This window comes from Squalius cephalus (genome assembly GCF_949319135.1).
Source record: "Squalius cephalus genome assembly, chromosome: 25".
NCBI classification, from domain to species: Eukaryota; Metazoa; Chordata; class Actinopteri; order Cypriniformes; family Leuciscidae; genus Squalius; species Squalius cephalus.
Window position 1 is genome coordinate 21770536 of NC_137146.1, and position 22289 is coordinate 21792824.

The following is a 22289-nucleotide window of genomic DNA, read 5'->3' on the forward strand; positions in this document are numbered from 1 at the left end:
TCAAACACAGCCCCTGCAAAGTTAGGCTGCAAAGTTCATCTGTGTGGTGGAAAATTGTCTAGTTTTGAAAAGTTTATACTTTTTATTAGTTTATACTAATCTTTAAAATGTTTAGTTACTACTAATCAGATGCTAGTTTTGTAAAATTGTTGCATAATTTGATAACTGCAGTAGTAATGATTGTGTAGTTAGCCAAAATAATGTTCCTCTCAGAAGATAAACTTATTGAGGTGTCCCGAGCCAGTTTCATAAAGAGCCCCAGAACAGCAGAGTTCCGCTCACCGGATTGTGTTGTCATTGGAGCTGCGTTTCTGTGTTCCAAAATCGAGTGAGCTGGCTTGCTGTCCACATCTGCATTAGCAGCTACTTCCTATGGGATCACTCACGATATGTTCTTGTATACTATATGCACTGTTTTAGAGCAGGGGTGTCCAATCTTGCTCCTGGAGGGCCACCTTCCAATAGAGTATAGCCCTAGTCCTATTAAACACACCTGAACCAGCTAATCAAGGTCTTCAGGAGTGTAGAAACTTCCAGGCAGGTATTTTGTAGCAGGAAAGTGGCCCTCCAGGAAACATGCAATGCTGCCAGAACTGCCATGCAATTCTAATCCTTTAGAACCTAAAGGAAGGTAGGCAATGTTAGAAGTCAGCAATGCAGTCTAGGTAGCTCTTGGTTTTGGAGCAGGGCTTTAGTCTGGTGCAGTGTTACCAAGAAACACAGCTCACCAAGAATCAACAGCAAGTGGAGAACACAAGATACGCTGTACCAAACTCCACACATACCCTCCCTGAACTGTGTGTGTGGTTGTCTAGACACAGGTGTTGATCTTTCAAGAATTCCTGCAGCATATATCCCAGACGGGAGAGGAAAACTGATAATTCCAGCAGATTTCCTGCAGAATTCTGGCTAGAGATTACATTCTCAGCAGAAGAGATCCCATAAACCCCTAATACAATACTGATAGCCATGGTAACCTCTCAGTGCCGTGACCATCCATTCCAGATGAAAGCCTGTCTGAGATTGTTTCCATAACGACTGCTTGGCCTGAGCCGCTGTACTGGATTTTCCCATGGTGGCTTTTATAGCTGTTTGTCAGCATCCGTTCCTAGCAAACGGTCGCTTCCTTCTGCCCTGTACTAACCACAACGAGAAGGTGCTACGACTTCCTTTTTTCTACAAAAATATTTATGGCATGCTTAATTATTGTATAGGTTTAGATATTGGTTTTCCATGGGGGAAACAATGATGAACTACCATTTTTTCAGATGTTGATAAATGTTTTAAGGAAATCCTGTAGTACAAGGCAGTCTAGCTTAATTTAGATGATGAACCATGTGTAGGTCCACAAAAGCAGATTTTTTTATATACATAAAATACTATTTGGCTACTCTCAGATGAAGTGTCAGGAAATACTTATTACTGAATATTAAAAACATTAAAATAATGTGCTGTATCTATCGTTATGGTAACTGACAGCTGAAATTCTGCTGACATTTGTGGTATTATTTCATTCTTTTAGCATGACGGTTTGCTGGTCTCATTGTTTGCGCTCTCACTCTCTCTCACTTCCACATGTCATGACTAATAATAAAATATCTCCATCCATCATTTCTGTTCATTTTAGCTATTAAGTAAATAAACAGCTTGTCCTTCATATTAATGGTGTTTGGCAAGTACTACTACCATTGCTGTGCTCTCATCAAAATTAATTAATCTTTACTGAATTACCCACAAGCTTGGATGTTGCATAAAAAGCTTTTATGAAGTAAACATACTGCAGTTTTTTTCAACTGCTCACACACATTTTCAAAACGTTGCCACTTTTTTTCAAAACTTTACACACAAATCCAAGAATTGCACACGCAAAATGCCTCACATCTCTTGCAAAATGAAGCACTGCATTCAAAATATCACAAACACATCTCAAAAGCAAACATGTGTCTTACGTTGCAAACACTTTTGCCATGATATTATATTTTGGATATATGAAAAGCCATTACTAAAACTTCAGCCTATATGTACACTTTGACAATATATGGAGAAAAATCTGAGCACTGTGTGTGATGTTACTGAGATCTCTTCTAAAACTTTAGAGGAGACAAGTGTGAGACCATTGGAGTCTTTAGTTTAGGAGAAAAGTCTGAGCACAGTGTGTGATCAATATTATTGATCTGCCTGCATTGACACCATTATATGAGAACTGAACTAAGCTGGACGATGAAATCATGGTTTTCTGCTGAGTGGCTATATAAATGGACTAAATTAATAACTTTTTTCATCAAAAATTAACCATCACTGAACTTACTTAAGCTGGACGACGACTCTATTTTCTTCTAGAAACAAACTTTGTTGCATTATTTTCCTGTTATCACTGTAAAGCTGCTTTGAAACGATTTGTATTGTAAAAAGCGCTATATAAATAAAGGTGACTTGTCTTGACTCTTTTAAACGTTAGAGGAGACAAATGTAAGACCATTAGAGTCTTTAGTTTGGGAGAAAAGTCTGAGCACAGTGTGTGATGTTATTGATATCTCTTTTAAACTTAAGAGGAGACAAGTGTGAGACCATTGGTGCATTTAGTCTAGGAGAAAAGTCTAAGCACAGTGTGTGATGATATTGAGATCTCTTTTAAACTTTAGAGGATCGAGACAAGTGTGAGAGATCCAGAGAGCTGAGGGGAAAAGTCTGAGCACAGTTTATGATTTTACTGAGATCTCTTCTAAACTTTAGAGGAGACAAGTGTGAGACAATTGGAGTCTTTAGTTTAGGAGAAAAGTCTGAGCACAGCGTGTGATGTTATTGAGATATCTTCTGAAACTTTTAAGGAGACAAATGTGAGAGTGTTAGAGTTTTTGTCTCAGGAGACAAGTGTGAGAAGCAGGAGACTCCATTTGAAGTTAAAGTAAGCTCATTTCTATCTAGGAGAAACTTTTGAGATATCACTTTTAATTTTTCTTTCCTATGGGTAGGTGCGTAGTGTTTCTTTACAAAGTGACATCGCCAACTACTGGCCTGGTATGCATAACAAGGCACTTTTAGTCATTTTCGCGGATCCGCAAGAACGGGGATTGTTCTCTTTCTAACATTCATTCGGTATCTCACCTATGGGAACGCCTCTGGCGTGACCGATCGCAGAAGTACCAATTACACCACGTCTGCCAAACATGGCAGACCAATCGCTGCAGTGATCAGGGAGTTCCATCTCCCTGAATATAAACCGCAGCCACCTGCCGTTTCGTCATTCTCGCTCTCTTCCCCATGGAAGATTTTAAGAAGCTGTCCTCAGCAGATTTTGAGAATTATTTGCTTAACCGTTTACTTACAGAGCCGCAAGTTGACGTCCCTAAAGCAATAGTTCCTTAAATTGTTGAGTGACTTTGTCAATTAAGCCCCTTTCACACAGCGCAATGATCCCGGCAAATTGGCGGCAAATTGCCAGAACGCCTTCTGTGTGAACGCAAACACGACCCGGGATTGATGCCGGCATCGATGCCGGGTTGGGGACCTAGTAACATTGCCGTGTTCAGTCCCGGAATGCGCGCTGTGTGAACAAAAGCCTTAATAATGCCGTGTCGTAGTGATGACGCTGAAGCCGGGATCGTTCGCCAGATGTGAAACGGTATGTAATGCGCAAGTTTATGATTGAATCAGAGAAAAAAATGCACAAGCGTGGTTTCTCGAGAGAGAAATCACAGCTCATAAGCAAACTTAAGACGCTGCTGAGACATTACAAGTCACATCGATATCACGTGTCTTTACGTGATTTTTACGGGTTGAGTGTGAAAGCACTCTCTGATTCCGGAAAATCACTGACAGTGTGAATGAACCCAAATCAAACCTCGAGGACGAGGATGACGAGGATGAAGATGCTATTCTTCCCCCGAATCAGTCCCGTCCACCAAGTGCACAGGATGCAATTTCACCTTCCCCGGTGCAGACGGACACTGATCTACTTGAGGTCTGTCACAGGGCCGCGGCTAGATTGTCGATTGATTGGCCATCCCAACCGGCAGGACAAGGGACTGAAAGAGACCTGTATGATGGAAAGAGACTTCCGTCATGTCTCCCTCCAGCGAGGCAGTTTATTCCAGCCGTCCCGGCCTGTGTGGTTGAAATGAAGAGGTTTTGGGACAAACCTTTTTCCCACAGAGTACCCGTTAAAGGCTTCTCGAGGTTGGACGTCCAGGGAATGGAGGATTTGGGGATGGCAGATCCCCCCAGTAGAAACATCTGTGGCGAATCATCTGCAACCAGGCAGTAGGACAGCTCTCTCTTCAACAAGAGCCTCGCAGACAGGGAAAACAGAGCGGAAGCGAAACACCGTTCGGCTACCCCTCAGGGGAACAATGAGTGGCGGTTGACCTTAGATGCTGGTTTGTCATCAGGAAGGGTTTGGAGACAGCACCCAGTATTTCTCTGTCCCATCCCTTCAGAAGGATTCCTCTCTCCCTCCCGTGGGGAAAAGGAGAAGGAATTTAAGTGTGAAACAGGTTCATGTGAACAGTTCAAAGTCCAATGTGTGCGTGTGTACGGCCCATGTTATTCAGGTTATTCAGAGATGTGTCCCTCCCTCCACCTATGAGGTTTGTTCTGAGGGTGCAGAGTGGGATAAAAAGAGAAGAAAAAACCCCACAAAAGATTAAAACAATCACAAATAAAGATGAATATGACTCCTTCACTGGAGCGATATTCCCCCCCTTCACCACTAAAGTGTGCTTCAGCACTGCTAGTGAGTGAAGTCGGGAAAGGCCCACTCGCTGCTCAGGCAGTGAACTGGCGCACATGTGCAGTTCATCCCTGGGTTTTAACCACGATAGAGAGAGGTTACAGACTTCAATTCACTGTAAAACCTCCTGTGTTCAATGGAGTGGTAATTTCAGTGGCCAAATGGGAATCAGCTCGTGTCTTAGAGGAAGAAATAGCCTCTTTATTGAGAAAAGTAAAGAGTTATCCCAACGTAAGAGAGCCACAAGGGCTATTACTCCCGTTATTTTGTGATTCCCAAAAGAGGGGGAGGTCTCCGTCCCATTTTGGATTTACGGGTCCTCAACAAACACCTCAGAAAATACAACTTCAAAATGCTTTTGCTCAGAACTTTGGAAGGATTAGGTTTAAAGATAAACCAGACAAAGAGTTGTCTAACTACTTCACAGGAAATGGTCTACTTGGGTCTTCTCTCTGGCCGGCGACGATGCACCGTTGGGTGTGGATGCGCTAGCCCACGAGTGGCCAGACGTATTACTTTACGTGTTCCCTCCGTTGAGCCTGATCGAGCCGACATTACATGTCATTCTGATCACACCATACTGGCAGGGGGAGACTATGGGTGGCGGAGATTGCACAACTGCTTTACGACCAGCCGTGGCCATTAACAGTGCGCAGGGACCTCCTATCACAAGCACGTAGGGCTGGGCGATATATCGCATGACATTGATATGCGCCTCTCATCAGTAAAGCCGGTTCCTTGATTAGTAGTAAATCGGCATCACCTGCTTTCAAATGGAGCGGCATTTACTTCACAGAGCCGTAGTTCACTGACAAGCTGAGCCATATCGCATTAATTATCGAAGGCGATACGACTCGATTAAGCCGAGTCACAGGAGAAGGAATCCTCGTAGCCAAAAAAGCTAAATAACGAACCTCATCACCCGAAAGAAAACTCGATGAATGCTATTGGAAGACATGTTGTCATAGTTTCTTGGTACATAACGGCTACTGTAGTTGCAACATGCATTTGAAAAAGCGAGGCGCAAGAGAGCACTATTCGTTTGAATGCAAAATACAATTTCACCACTAGATGGGAGAAATTCCTACACAGTGTACCTTTAAAGGTGCACAATTCTTCAAGTCCTTCAATTATTAAATTAATACAATTTCAACACTAAAGCAGTTAGAAAGACAATATTGTCGTTATTCAGCTTAATTTAGTTGATTCAGTTTAGTTCAATAATGTGACTGTTGCAAAGGTTAATCAGTGAAACAAACTTAATTCAACTATAAAGCAGCTCTAGAGGATAATCATAATCATTATTCAGCTCAGGTCAGTTCAGTGTTGATTCAGTTCAGTTCTAGTAGTCCAAAGTTTATAAAACACTCTTAATTTCAGCTATAAAGCATGTCTACAGAAGTCAATAGGGTCATTATTGCAGGTCAATTTAGTTCAGTGTTGATTCAGTTCAGTTCAATAACAGTCAGTGTTGCAAAGTTCATCAATTATAACAGATTTAAATAGGTTATAAATCAGCTCCACCGATGACTTGTCATTATTCAGCTAAATTTGGTTTGTGTTTTGTTAGTGCTAATCGGTGCTAATACAGTAAAATCCCCAACTAAGCAAGCCAGAGGCGACAGTGGCAAGGAACCCAAACTCCAGTTGACAGAATGGAGAAAAGCAAATTTAATGCAGTTTCATTTGAATAAATAGTAGCCTATGATAATAGAGACATAATAGTATAGATATATGCATTAAAAAAAAAAAAAAAACGTTTTCTTATGTAAAAAAAAAAAAAAAAAAAAAAAGTTTCTTGATCTCGAAATAACAGTAAAAATAATGCATGGCTCTTATGAGCCTCCGTACATGCCCCGGATGAGCAGCGTCGATGAGTGCGCCTGCGCAGTCCTCAAATCTACATATCATACGGCTCGTCAACACACAACTGCTGAGTTCTCCTAGGATGTTATACAGATTAGCTCTGTCTGCTAGCGGTACACTCACTCACAGACTCACTCATTTAAACTCCCGGCTCCGCTTCAATCACAGGCCTGCTCAGTTATGAACATGACTCCGTTTTTATCGAGTTTTATTTATTTGGCGTTGTTATGCAGTTGGATAAGCTGTGATAATGACACAGAAGAGGACGAGCATGCTAAACACACATACACGGTGGAGATGTTCAATGATGCCGTCTCTACTGCTCCACACTTCGTCATGTTCTACGCGCCCTGGTAAAAATGTACAGCTTCGTCAAACATTTTCATTATATTCAGATATACATAAAGTGATAAATATATTGAGATCAGTGTCGTGGTGTTAGTTATGGGTTGAATTGCTGCGATGCTTGAAGTGGCTAAATGCATTAGCCACTTTAATCTGGTCTCCTTTAAATAAAATTGAATGAAGTGGATGTAAAGTTTCGAATGCACGTTCATATAAATACTCAAAGCACAACTTTTTATATTAGAGTGATGTTGATGATAATGGACTTTGGTGAAAAGTTTAAATTCCTGCAGTCATAAAGTTTTAGTGTAACTTAGGCCTACGTGGCAGATCAAGAAGAACAGCCGTGACATACATCACTTCCTCCTCATCCTCTTACAAAAGAAGAAAAAAAAGTGCCATGGTTTTTTAAAAATGTGCATTGGTAATACTAGGGTTCAGTTTTGGATGGTACTATTATGATATCATGTTGTTGTTTTTAGTTATTTTTTGGACTTTACCATGATTTAAATTTCACTAACAAAAACACCAAAAAAATAATTTTTGCATTTTTTTGGATCTTGTCATTATTTGAAGTACTTAGAAGTACTATGTCAATTTTATTTTGATAAATGATTGTAAATGTATAGTACCATCGTTTTACCACGTTATACACTCACTTTACCATGGTACCACCACAGCATTAATCATGTTAATACCGTACAGTAATACAAAATGCATTAATGTTTACTTATTACCCACAAGCTTGTATGTTGCATAACTTTAAAATGCTTTCATGAACTAAATTTATTATTAGGGCTCCAATTGGGAAGGTAGGCTACTACTAAACAATATTCCTTGATTTTATTAACATTCTATTCTCTTGGTGTTCTGTACTTTTAAATGATAAATATATTTGTTTTTTAACTTGAGAATGATTCACACGCAAGGTAATTTCCTTTTACCTGACCAATGAACTTAACTTTAGCAAATTTAAAAAGTTACTTTAGTTAGTTATGGCCCATTGCTTTCTTATGCTGTGTAACTTTTGTAATATGTGACGGAATAATATGTAATGTAGCATGCTATAAGTGTTTAATGTGTTTGTGGTGTGCAGGTGTGGTCACTGTCAGAGGCTGCAGGGAACGTGGAATGAGTTGGCAGAGAAGTATAACAGTATGGAGGATCCTCCAGTGTATGTTGTGAAAGTCGACTGCACAAAAGACACTAAGTTTTGCTCCAGTGAACATGGGATCCGTGGATACCCAACGTAAGCATTATTGCTCCTTATAGTACTGTATGTTATTACACATCATGGTCCTCAAACAAAAAAAAAAAACACATTTTGAGATGTTACATGCACAGAATGAGAGTAAAAATGATTCAGATGTTGTGTCGTGTACTTTGAACTTTACACTGACTAGCCGAATTATGACACTATTTACTTTTTTTTTTTTAGAACTGCTTTACAGCAGAATTTAATTCTGTTAAAGGGTTAGTTCAGCCAAAAATAAAAGTTGTCATCAATATCTTTTTGATAAAATCGGAGTGTTTTCTGTCCCTCCATTATCAGCGATTTAATGGAGGGACACTTCATTAAAGAGATTGTAAAACTAATCTATATGAATCGAGTGGTTGAGTCCATATTTTCTGAAGAGACACAATCGCTTTACATGATGAACAGATTGAATTTAGGCTTTTGTTCACATATAAACATTCACCAACTCACACATCGGTTATGGTAAACAGAAGCTCAAGCATGTTCGCTTGACATGCGAGAACCAATGAGGTTCATGTGTGTTACACAGCACTTGACGTTTGTTCTCACGTGTCAAGCAAGTACGATTGAGCTTCTGTTCATGTTCACTGATCAATGTTTGTCATCTATAGCTTTAAAAAACGATCTGCATTGAATAAAGCGCTATATAAATAAAGGTGACATGACTTGACTAGTGTGTGTGTGTGTGTAAGAAGTGTATATGCATGATTTATAATCACCTGACTTGACTGTCATGTGCTTCTGGTAAAAGTTAAATATGGTTTGATTAATCATTGACTAACTTTGTTGTTACAGCCTGAAGCTGTTTAAACCTGAACAGGAGGCTGTGAAGTATCAGGGTGCAAGAGACCTGCAGGCCCTGGAGAGCTGGATGCTGAAAACACTGCAGGAGGAACCTGAAGTAAGATTACAAAACTGATTCAATTTGTAACAGATTTTTGATTTGGCTTTTTAAAGTCACCTGGCACGAGTACTGGACAATAACCTCTCCCCTCCAGCAACCTGTCACTCACAAGATCGCTGCAATAGCAAATTATGACAATCCAATTCATTCCCGATGGATGAAATCAAGTCCCGGCCTTCTTTTTTTCTTCTTGTTTGAGAAGACGTTTCACTTGGATATTCATCACAATAGGAAAAAACTATTGCCACTTCAGTTTAATGCCGACTTTAAAAGCACTTTGTGTAGTTCTTGGTCAAGGTGAAAAGGCCTGTTCACACCAAGGATGATAACTATATAAAGATATAATTCTAGAAATCTTTATTTTTTATATTTTTTTATTACAGAGCGACTGTAGAATACAATACACAGGATATAAACGAACAGATCTGCAAATTGATCTGTATACATATGACAGACAGAAATCTATGTTGAACATGACCATAACACGGATTACTGCAGGCAGATAGAGACACGAGAGAGACAAACAGATCTTCATGAACACCTACACAAGACTGTATCATGCATTATATAAGACCTTAAGGGCTAAAATCTTTCTAAATATAAAAGAATAGCAGAGTCCACACCACAGCTATAATGATAATGGCACAGAGAAACACTATTTTTGGGATCCCTTTCATAATGATTTTTTTCCAGCTGATGAACAATAAGAACATTGATAGCCAATAAGAATCCATCCTGCTTTAAGGAGCTTGAGCATTTAAAGCGGCTGATGACATAGGCCTCGCATGGCCTACTATTAAGAGCTGTTCGAGTAAACCTCACTCCCCTGGCCTAAAGAGGCGCACTAGTGACTGACGCTAGAGGCTGTGGTTTTTAGCGTCCTTGTTTGCGTGCCCATCTCACATGCTGGAAACGCTGGTTTGAATCCCGCTCAGAGAGGTGCGAGTAGAACCAGAGGGCTTACACGCGCTTAGAATAAACAGAACGATATCGTCTGCTGGTGTGGATGCTAATAGTTATTGTTGTAGTAATCTTTATAGTTATTGTTTTTGTTGTGAACGGGCCTTAATTCTAAAATGTCTCAATATTACAACACTTGTTCTTATTTTGTCTTTCACTCATTTCACCCCAGGAGCCCCAGAGTGAACCCGAGCCACCCAAAGTCCCTGAACCCAAACAGGGCCTGTATGAACTCACAGCCAATAACTTCAAATCACACATCGCTAAAGGTAGTAGCCCACTATCAGTCTTTATATACACCCTTTAAGAAAAGATTATATATTAAGAATACATCCTTGCAGTTTAATTACAAAGTGATATATCTTACAGTATTACATTGGTGGTTAATGGGATAGTTCACCCAAAAAAATGAAAACTGTTATCATTTCGTTCATAGCACAAATAAAGATATTTTTAATATTCCAATTAATCCATTCATTGACAGACATAAAAAATAATTCATATGATTCAGGTTTTGGAAGCTCAAATGTGTGTTCTTAATGTAAAAAAAAACAAAACAATTAGGTTTGTTCTTGCACGTGACAGTTACACGCTTAAAAGATGTTAACGGGATGATTGCGCAACAATTAAGTGAGATACAACTGTTACCATGCGTGCAAGTAGCAGAAACAATTTGTTAAATACGTTTTAATTGAAGAGGTGCAAAAGACATTACAAAACACATTATAAATGTAAATGAAAAACAAATAATCAGAGAACCAAGAAAACAAGTGTCGCCAAATCAATGAAATAATCAAAACATAATTCCCATAACTATTAAACCCAAACCTCCAAAACTACCTACCAAAAGAAAACCCGAAATCCGACGCCTTAAATAAACTATGCTGACTAAAACAGAAAAGATACAGTGGATGGCAAACACTCTTAATCTAACTAACAAAAACAATGCTATCTACCGTTGTTTTTGAAGATGGATTTATAAAGGCCAACAATCAGTAGAATACGAAATCAAGAAACAAACGAAAATCCAGTCTAAATGCTAAGTGGTTAGCTACTACCTACAACACACCGCGTTTGAATCAGATGATCCGCGTATAACACTGGGACCAGTCACACGCACGCACCTGCACTTAATACTAGTTTTGAGTGATCTAGTGCATTCTCTCAGAACAGTGCAGTAATACATCTGCAACAACAATAAACAAACCCAAAGGTGTGTTGATTTTGAAACCACCGCATAAACAAACATTAACGTGATCATGGCTCAATTGACATTTTAATATTTAATCTTGAATGAGATATGGCGCTGATCTCCTCACTCCTCGTCAGTGGGGCCTTTTAACCTGCCGGACAGGGGATTGGTCGAACGTCGTGACGTCACGTATATGATGATGCACAGCCGTATTTTCCAATGATCATAACCTAAGAATAATTTGTGGAAACAAATAAAAGCAAAAACACAAAAGAGAAAAACAATACAAAATACAAAAACACACGTGGAACATAACGCGCATGCATGTTTGAGCTTCATTTGGCCATATTTGATGTGGCTATGTATGTAATTCGATTAATGTTTATATGTGAATTTAAGTTACATTTAAATCCATTAGAAAGCAATGTGTATCTCTTCACAAGACTAGGAATAAACTGCTTGATTCATATGTATTCGTTTTACCATGCTTTTATAACCTAAGTTTTGGTTGCCTGGACTTTCCACTGAAGGGCAGAAACCTCTTAGGTTACATTAAATATCATCTTAATGTGTGTTTCAAAGATGAACTAAAATTATGTTTTATGGTTTTGGAATGACATGAGGGTGAGAAAATTATTATATAATTTTCATTTTTGGTTGAAGTGTCAATATTAAAATTATGTAGAAGGGATTTTTGCATTTCGTCTCTACTTCCCTGTCAATATTCTCTAGACAACCAACATAATGACTATAGTCAGCATTTGAAGTGGATCTCAACCTTTCATTAAAGTTATACATGAATTTTGAACAAAACCCGTTCTTGTCTTAGGACAACTTTGATTAACTTTTTTTTGATCTACTTCAAATGTTGACCACTGTATGTATGTATGTATAAAAAAATAGGTTATCCAATAATCCCAAACAACTGGTGAAAGCACTCTCTTTTTTAGCATTTAAAATATAGCCTATGTTTTGATGGTGCAAGTTAGATAAAATGATCAGTATTTCTTATACAGTTTTAACTAATTGACTTAATATATTTTTCAAACATTATGCATGGGTTTAGCAGGAAATAGCACATGGTTTTCCATAGAGTTTAATTGAAAAATGATCAGGATTTCAATAGCCCTTCTGTTGTTCCCATAATTTTCTCTTTATGACAATTACTTTGGCAGTAAAGGTGAATTGTGTTCTTGGCTTTGGTACAGTTTCAGCCCTTTTCTCACCCCTTTTATGCTACATGTTCCGTCCGTTAGCCAAATAACTGATTCCTGTTTTGAGGAGAGGCAGGAAATGATGCTGTAGCTTTGACAGAGCTGTTTATGTTTCCCACTTTCAGATGTTGGAAGCACATGTAAAAGATGTTGCATAAAGCTAATGTGGTGCTCACCAAGTTTTTCCTTTACATCTTTATTTATTGTGCAGTCATTTGTGTAATGCTTAAATCAATATACTTCCACATTCAGAACTGTACTCTGTATACGTTATGCATTTCAGTTGAAAAATAGCTCTGTAACATCATATGGTGCTGGGTGGCAATGACTGTTGAGTAGGGTGGGTATCATTGGAATTTAAACATTTTGTTTCTATCCTACAGTACTTGAGACACGGATCATTTTGAGTTTGTAACCCTGCTGTTGTTCTCTTCAGGTTCTCACTTTGTGAAGTTTTATGCACCATGGTGTGGGCACTGCAAAGCCATGGCTCCAACATGGGAACAGCTCGCCACCAGCTTTGAGCATTCAGACAGCGTCAAGATCGGCAAGGTGAGAGGCTATCATGGTTTCTCTCTTCATTTTCTACATTGTAAATGTTCTGATTATTTATTAAACTTTTTTTTTTTTTTTTTGCTGGCTAAAGGTGGATTGCACACAGCATTATGAAGTGTGTTCAGAAAATCAGGTTCGTGGATATCCCACGCTGCTCTTCTTCAGTGATGGAGAGAAGGTAAGGACCTCTAGCGTAGCTTAATTTTTTAAGATGGATATTAATGTTTATGAATATTACTGTTCAAAAGATTGGGGTTGATGCGTTTTTTATGTTTTTGAAATAATTCTATTATGCTTACCAAGGCTGCATTTATTTGTTCAAGAATACATGAAAACAGTAAAATGGTAATGATTTCAACTTAAAACAATTTAATTATTTAATTAACATTATTTTTAAGAGTCATTTATTACTGTGATGGCAAAGCTCAGTTTTCAACAGCCATTACTCCAGTCTTCAGCCACATTATCCTTTAGTAATCATTCTAATATGCTGATTTGATGCTCAAAAAACATTTCTTATTATTAATGTTGAAAACAGTGGTGTTGCCTAATATTTTTGTGGAAACTGATTTTTTTTTCTCTCCAGGATTCTTTGAATAGAAAGTTTAAAAGAACTGCATGTATTTAAAGGTGATTCATGTAGTTTCTGTGTTTCTGCTAGTGGCACCTAGTGGAATTACAAAAATAAACACCACTTGTGCGCATCATGCCCCCACCTCAAACATCACAGCTCTTACGGGTGCTTGTAAAAGTATATCTCAGCATGTAAAACTAGGCTACTTTCAATAAAAGGACCAACATGTTAGGAGTACTTTTAACTGTTTTGCCATCTGTCATAAGTAAGGAATTGAGCAGGCTAACACTGTCTTGAGAGATTATGTTATGCGCTGGACATATTTTTTTAAATGGTTTTACCAATGGTTTGAGGCGGTCTACACTGGACACATCACAGTAACATTAATAGGTCATTTTTTCTTTCTGAACTGGTGCATTATGGTGTTGTATTGAAGCGTCCATTGTAGCATGTAGTGTCGAATACATAAAGCCCCGTTCGCCTTGATGTATTCATGACCTGTTTAATCTTTGAAGGAACTCGGCTTGGTCTCCTGTACCCGAAGCTGAATATCTCCCCAGGTAATACGTCAGTCATGGTCCCACAGCGGCTAAACATCCTGTGGCTCTGCTTGTTATTGTGTAGCCATTTCCCAAACTCGCTCTATAGGCCTAATGGTTGGAGAGTCAGACTGGTAACCCAAAGGTTGCGGGTTCGATTATAAAAACCTGCAGGAAATGACTGGGGTGCCCTTGAGCACCTAATCCCCAAACACTCCCCGGGAGCCACAGCAAAATGGCTGCCCACTGCTCCGGTGTGTTTGTCCACGGCTTGCAGGATGTGTGTGTTCACTACTCACTACTCCTAATGTGTGTGCACTAACTTGGATGGATTAAATGCAGAGGACAAATTCTGAGTATGTGTTACCATACTTGCCCTTCATATGTCACTTTCACTTTTTCACCTTCCCTTTGCATAGATCTGTCAATCTCTTTACAGTTCAACCTATAGGCTGAGCGCTCTTAATGTTTTGATTGTTGGCATTCTAATAATGAACAACAAAATGGGTTAAGGGAATGCATTTTAACAAAAATCTTACATCACTTTTAAAGTATTTTTTGTAAGTTTTTACAAATTGTCCCTTTTGATCAATTTAATACATATAAAAAAAAACATGTAAAAAAATCGTACTGATCTCAAACAGTTTGTTTTTCAAATATTAATTTATCTTTCTACGATTTCTGTGGTTTTCACCTGGTGACAATTAAACAATTATTTAAAAAAATCCCATGAGCTTGTGTTGTGGTCACCCAATCCATATTTAAAGACCAGAATGTCACGTATCACTTAGCAATGCCCGCAAAAACCATGATAAAATATGCAGTTACTGTTTACACCAAACAATAATGGTAAGCTGTGCACATGTATGTTTTCAGATCGATCAGTACAGAGGGAAGCGCGATCTGGACTCGTTTAAAGAGTTTGTGGATAATCAAGTGAAAGCTGCTGAATCTAAAGATGAACCTGTGATTGAGGAGGAGCAGGCTCACGAAATCCCACCCAGCGCTGAACCTGAAGAACAAGAGGTGGGTGTCTGTTTTAGTTTTCACACAATACAGGTTTTGTTTGCAAATTTCCTGCTTGGCACCATAGAGAATTCATTCGTTTGTATGTGCGGGCAGATGTTTGAACAGCAAGCTGCAGACTTTGGCCCGTAGACACAAATCTGCATCTTGAAACCGAGGTAGTAATTATGGGCAGAGCAGCTATTTCCTCTTGCTGATGCAAATGTGCATGTGTGCGTGCGCTTGGGTTGGTGGGCTGGACTGGAAGGGGTGGGCGGGGAACTTAAAAGAGCTGTTATTTTGTTTTGTTAATTGGCTTTCCTGTCTAAGCTTGTCTTTATAAAGGGATTCCGGCTGGCTGGAATTGTTGGATGGCTAAAGAACGTCCCTCAAGAGCTGTATCATAGATCTGGATTTTTTTCAGATTGAGGATCATTTTTAAAGATTGTAAAACGTTAGACTTGCCGATGCCTTTGAGATGAGACCTTGCTCTTAAACGGTGTTCAGAACTGGTGTTGTAATTAAGGAAACTAGCCAGTTTCTCAGAGAGGTATTTAAACTTCAGCAGGATATGATAACCTGTGGAGATTCTCTAGGGTTTATGCTATGAGCTGTTCTGCCCCGTGACACAAATTTTGTGCTATTATGTAATTAACAAATGAGTTAACAAGGAATACAATATTAGTGTTAAATGCGTACAAAATATGCTGCCACTGAAACATGTTCATTTTGTTTCTCTCAGTCTAATGTTCTGATCTTGACTGAGAGCAACTTTGATGAGACGGTTGCCAAAGGACTCTCCTTCATCAAGTTCTATGCCCCATGGTGAGTGTTAATAGGCTCTCATTTGACATTTCGACTGGTCATTTATCAGTGGTCTGGTTTTGTGGCAGGTGGGGCTGGCTGATATGAAAAATACTTCATTCATAGTTCATTCATACTGTTGTTTGTGATATAAAACCTAAGCAGCATCAGTATTAATATTCTATTATAGTTTTTATTAAAATGTAATCATTTCTGAAAGATTTTGAAATGTTTTGTTTTTTTAAATACAAAAACTCAAATAAAATAAATTATACCCAAATAGTAATTTCAAAGTGCTTAAGCTAAACATAAATTAGAAATGTTGCCTTGTCAACTAAATAAATATTTTAATTCGCAAAAAGGTTTTTACGCTCGCTTGAGATGGTATTTGACTTTGATGAAAAAGAGTTAATGCGCATAATGAGAGATGTTAATCGGCTGTTTCCCCTGATGGCGTTGTATTTCCTGTTGGTGTAGGTTACCAACACCACCGTCATCCGCTCAAACAACTTGATGGAAACACACCTAATTTGCATTTGTTTTTGTTTTTTTGCGAATTTGCGAAAAGATTTGCTTCACGTTTGGATGGAATCATCCCAGCTGCTGAATCATTCATTCAAACCAATTTTGTTAGAACATTTATTCAATTAAATTGTATTGTTTAATTGTTTATTCAGAATCGTGATTCCTATTTTAAACAAAAAAAGTGATTCTTAATTTATCCTGAATCGCGCAGCTCTAGAAGTGATTAAATTCCTTGTTTTTTTTATAAAGAAAAAGCTTCGTTTTTTTCTTTTTTTTGGCCAATGAAAATAGTTCTGAAAAAGGCCAAAGCAGTATCAAGTGGGTTGATGCTAACAGTAAAACATTTGACATCGGATAATAGAAATAACAGCTTTTATGGAATGCCATTTGTCAAATTAGATTAGAGGACCAGAACTGTTCTATGTATGGATGAATGGGTACATTGTCATAAATGGATTATTTGTAAGTGTTTCTCTTACAGTCAAAATATCTAAATAATATTTAGGGCTGTCATGATTCCTCGATTAAAATTGATTGCACTTTACCCGTCGCAATGGCGCATTCCACAGATGAGAATCCATGAACCGCATTATTAGACTTTTCTAAGGCTGCTCGATATATTAAAACCATTTAAAAACCATACTATAGCATAGTGATGTTGTGAATTCACTAACACTGTGATTCAATTAAATCAATGTATGCCCTGCGGGTTTAATATATGCACTTCAATTATTTAATGCGTGTAGGTAACTCACAGCAAATGCTGCTCCACATGAACTGTTATTATTTCCATGCGTGAAGCATGTCTCAAACTCCATCTTTGCATATGCTGTGAATTTGGGTTGCTTATAACATTCATCTGGAAACGCAATGTGCACCATTTCATCAGATTTGTAAGGTAAATCATTCATAAACCTATGCCAACACAGGAGAATACATCAATATCTTTCTAAAATGAGTTTGCATGTTTTGATGTCCACACATGCTTGTTCAAGAAATTCCAGTGGTTGTAGCATTTCTATCAAGTTGTCAAATATTAAAGTGAACATTTGAATTAAATGTTGTTTAACCAATTTTTAACTTAAACAACTTTTTTTTTTTCTTTTTTTTTTTTTTTTGTATTTTAGGTTTAAACATTTTCAAATGGAGGTTCCTCTGATTTATAATTTTTTTTAGAGATGGATCAAATGTTATCAAAAGACTAAACATTGAGATTATTTTTAAGCTCTATTGCCAAGCCCTGCGCACTGATAGACACGTGTGTGTGTGTGTGTATATTTCCTCGCACGCACATATGAACACACTGTGCTTCCCTCCCCTATCTGTTCCTCTGATCATCTTGACACTTCCTTAGTAACTGATCAAAAGATCCGCCTGTCCCTGATTGGCTTTTCCTCTGTCGTTCAGTGACTCACGCAATGTGTCCGTGTGTTTAAGGTGTGGTCACTGCAAGAACCTGGCCCCTACCTGGGAGGATCTATCTAAAAAGGCGTTTCCTGGTCTGACTGATGTGAAGATTGCTAAAGTGGACTGCACAGTGGAGAGAACACTCTGCAACAGATTCTCTGTGAGTGCCGCTCATATAGTCTGGAACACAAATTCTGGCCTGCCGGGGGAGGGATTGTGAATGTTTGAGGGATGGGGTCGACATAACTTCATATTAGTGGCAGAAAGTCATTTTTTGAACGAGGACATGCTTTAGCCAGTTTGAAAAGCTAGTGTGTTGTCTACCAGGAATGGAGATTTTAACAAATGATACAGGTTTCGGTTCCATTCCATTTAGTGTTGATTTTGTCAGCCATTTTTTTATTTAGTCTTAGTCCTGTGTCAAATTTCCTTTTTAGTTTTATATTTGGTCAACCTTTCCGTTTTTTTTTTTAGTTGACTAAAAGGCAGGGAATTTAAGTCTAGATTTAGTTAATGAAAAGTTATATTTTCAGCCACGGTGTGTAATGGTTAATCTGATATCACAATTTCTTTCTTCATTTCATTAGAATTATTGCAGTTTCACCTATAATTTAGAAGAATGTCAACTTGTTGGCAATGTCTGCCATGGTTTATTTTACTCATCTAGTTTCCTGATTTATTATAATATCATATAAATTAACACACTCTACATTATGTGGAGAGTAACTCAGTCTTCTCTTAAAAGCTAAAACTGTAAAATTCCTAATAGTAATTCTAAATTGTTAATCTATTTCTACTAAAAATTGCTGCAAACGTAAAGGAACACATGTTCAAAATATCTCAGTGGAGAAAACTAAAATCCATCTTACATGTTTGTCTACGTTTTCAGATTATTTGAGCTTTTTCTGCACTGTAGAGAGTGCTTGTGCATGGTTGCCAGATTGTGAAGATTAAGTAAATCCAGGGTTACATTTGCAAGGGCAGGGAATGTATCCATTTAAGAGAAAAGCTCTGATTGGAGGGTTTAAACTCTTGACATCTGGCAACCCTAAGCTTGAAGGCTCGTAGAATCTCGTTGAAAACAGTCTATAATATTTTGTTCCTCCTTTATGTTCCTTCAAATGCTGTCTAGGTGGGCCGCTCACCACATTTTTGTGAAGAGCAGTTGTCTTTGCTCCATTTTTTTTAAATGGATATCTAAATGTATGTAAATTTGATCATTGTTCTCTGTAGGTGCGCGGATACCCAACACTCCTGATGTTCCGGGCCGGGGAACAGGGGGAGGAGCATAATGGAGGGCGGGACTTAGAGAGCTTGCACAGTTTTGTCATGAAGCAAGCAAGAGATGAGCTGTAACTCCTCCCTCATTTTCCATCTCCCACGCTTCCTCTACAAAACAACACTATCTTCATTTATTATACTGTTAGAAGGACTGCTTTTTCTTCATTTCTGTCCCACACCTGCTGAAGTGAGGACAATCTCTTCCACATGGTAAAATGTGAATGTACATGATTAAATCTCGAGCTGTCGATGAGATTACTAGCAAATACAACCATACACGTTTGATTTTGCCCTTCCTCCTTGAAAGAATCAGTTGTCGGTATGAAAAAGACACCTCTTCAGATCATTACATCGTTTAAGGTGCATAGTTTGTACATGTCAATTATATGAGGAAATTAATTCAGCTTAGTTCATTATATCAGCTAAGACTAAAAATGACCTCAGGGAGACCATCTAAAGATTGTCTTTTCCCTTTTTCTCAATTCAGTGTAAAATACTACCAAAAGCACTTTCAGTTAGAATTTAAATGCGTTTCTGTTGTGATATTAGGTTTTGAATTGGTTTTACTGTTCAGAGGTTAAAATAAAATTAAATAAACCAGACGAAGAAGGTAGTTTGTTAGCCAGGTTGGGAGACGAAAATCGGCCAAGATCAAGCTGGTTTGGATGGTGGGCCATAATCATCAAACCTGGCCAGTCTAACCAGCTCAATGGCTAGCAACCACATTAGACTTGTTTAAGCAACAGGTGGACATTTGCTTTGAATGGTTAGTTTTGTCATCTAAAGCTTCTTAGTGCTCTTAGAGGCATATGAGTGGGGCAGACACATTTTTAGACATACTGCCATTTATATTAAGCATTTTTGGTAATTTTCTCAATGATCAGAACATTGAAACCATGCAGAACAGTTCATATTTGTTGTATAGTGACAGTTTATGGAAAAACGGTTTATTTTGTATTACAGTACAGGTTGTGAACGGTAAAAGCAGTTACGGTACAGTCATATTTTTTTTCTTTAAAGTTTGTTCTGCAGATGTGACTCTTTTTGATTAGATTTGTCTTTTTTAGACTGTTTGAGTCTCATTCTTTTCTCATTTTTGTCTCTGTAATGCAGTCTTGATGGCTTTCACATGCAGTCAACCACTTCATTCAGGCACTAGCATTGCCTGGTATCATTGCTTGAAGAATGCTGATAGTTCTTGTATGTGTTCTGATGCTCTCAAGTGGTTTCATTGATTTATACAAATGTAATTTACATTTTTCCTTTTAAATGTTCCCACACTGAGATGTTTATTTTTCTCTTTTACTGGATCTGAAAGAGAAGGAAGGGAAAAGCAATCAGAGAAACCACATATATTCAGTCTTTATGGGAGGCACATGGTCAAGGCCGACCTCGGTGAAAAACGCAGTATTTTTGTCCTGTGTGAGAGAGGTACACACACTGCCTGGGGGTTTTTGTACAAAAAAGGCACATTGACAAATTTCATAATAAAATGTCTTTTTCCAAAAATAGCTGTTTTAATTTTTTCCTTTACTCCTGTTATATGATATCTGTGGTGTATGATTCATAAAAGGAGCAATAAATAAACTGTAAAATGTACAAGTATTTACACACAAACATCCAAATATGGTTAAGACATGTAAACAGCAGTTTATGGGAGGTATGTGATATAATTAGGATCATAAAAATGACAATATTTGGAAAATTGTTATTGATATTGCTACAATGATGAAAATACACATATGTAGCCTGTCCAGAAGGCGCTTTGTACCATTCAACGGCTCACAGTGAAAAAAAAAAAAGATGGAGAGCTGCATAGTAAAAGTTTGACAATAAATATTGACATGAGATGGTGGAAAATCTACAGCCCATATGAGGATGTTGGCATAGAATATTGTTTTGTTGCTGAAAAACCTTAAATTATCCGTAGGTCCTTGTGTCTTGTGGGAGGTTTTGGATGTAAGCCATCCGAGGCGCAGGTGTTGCAGGAAAATTATAGATCTGTGGTGTTTGACGGCATCAAAAAAAGAAAGAGTTCCATCCTTGGAACAGCAACATAATGGTTCCGTTCTCTGAGTTCTGTTGAAGTGTGTAACCACTCGCTCTGACTCACTGATGCAAACCACAGGTAGTGCAGAGCAAATATTGAGAAACTTAAAATAATTCGATTTTTTTGAGACCTAAAATAGAGTCCTGTGGTTTCAAGTGACTTCATCAAAAAATAGACAAAACAGTAGAAACTTTCCTGTTCTGATTTCTGTGCTTCAGGACCGTTTTAGATGGTAAAGGGGTCATATCATGAGGAACCAAAGTTTCTTTTGAAATAAAAGAGCTACTGTAACTTAAATTGTCTATTTATATTGGGGAGGAAGTTCCTGAAAGTTGCAAAAACAACTTGTTCTGGAACTATCAGACAGATAAAGACTGTAGAACAAGATGTCTAAAGGCATAGCAGCAGCAGCAAAAACAAAAATCCAAAAAAACATCCTGTGTAATTCCAAGGGTCAGAGAAAGGGTTTAAAATAGTATTCAAAAAAAAACTATTTTGGCTCTTTTCGAATAACAGTATAAGTGGAACTCAGAAATTAAATTATGTATGACGTGACCCCTTTAAAGAGTTTAAGTAAAACACAAATTTAAATACGTATTGCATTTTTGCTCATAATTTACATTTTCTTTGGGTTCATTTTCTGTTCTGTAGATTCAGATGTACATCCTCTTGGCAGTTTGTAGGATCTGAAATGTCGCATGAGAAATGGTCATGTGTGTGAAGATGAGAAGCAGCAAACCTGGATCCACTGTCGAGACATTCTCTCACATTTGTTCATAACGCTTGTCGTTTCGTTTTGTCAGTCCTTACACACATTTGTCAGTGTCTGCGATGCAGCGGTCGGGCAGGAGGGTACGTGTCCCGTGTCCCGTGTCAGTGGCAGCCACATGAGCGCACCACCATGTTCTTGTATTTTTTTAGAATGACGTTGGAGTTGTCGTCATAGTAGAGCACGGAGATCGCGTGCAGTTTGGTGGGAGCGCAACATGGCTTTGGGACGTTGTCTGGATTCATCAGATGGACCTGAAAAGTGGAGCAAGATTTTTTTTTTTTAAACTTACTCCTGTGAAATAAACTTTTA

The 22289-nt window shown here is 38.1% G+C and overlaps 2 protein-coding genes across 2 annotated transcripts in view; one reads left to right on the forward strand and one right to left on the reverse strand.

Moving 5' to 3' along the window:
- Positions 1-6631: 6631 nt before the first annotated feature.
- Positions 6632-20897, forward strand: txndc5 (thioredoxin domain containing 5). The gene is made up of 10 exons (XM_079863817.1): positions 6632-6948; positions 8037-8189; positions 8994-9099; positions 10235-10331; positions 12905-13020; positions 13115-13201; positions 15013-15162; positions 15884-15966; positions 17908-18037; positions 19111-20897. The coding sequence occupies exons 1-10, from the start codon at positions 6776-6778 to the stop codon at positions 19231-19233; spliced, it is 1218 nt and encodes a 405-aa protein (XP_079719943.1). The 5' UTR covers positions 6632-6775; the 3' UTR covers positions 19234-20897.
- bmp6 (bone morphogenetic protein 6) overlaps positions 20078-22289 on the reverse strand; it is a 53518-nt gene continuing 51306 nt past the window's right edge. The window contains exon 7 of the mRNA XM_079863816.1: positions 20078-22231. Coding sequence (XP_079719942.1) covers positions 22082-22231 — 150 coding nt within the window. The 3' untranslated portion in view covers positions 20078-22081. The remainder of the gene's footprint in view (positions 22232-22289) is intronic.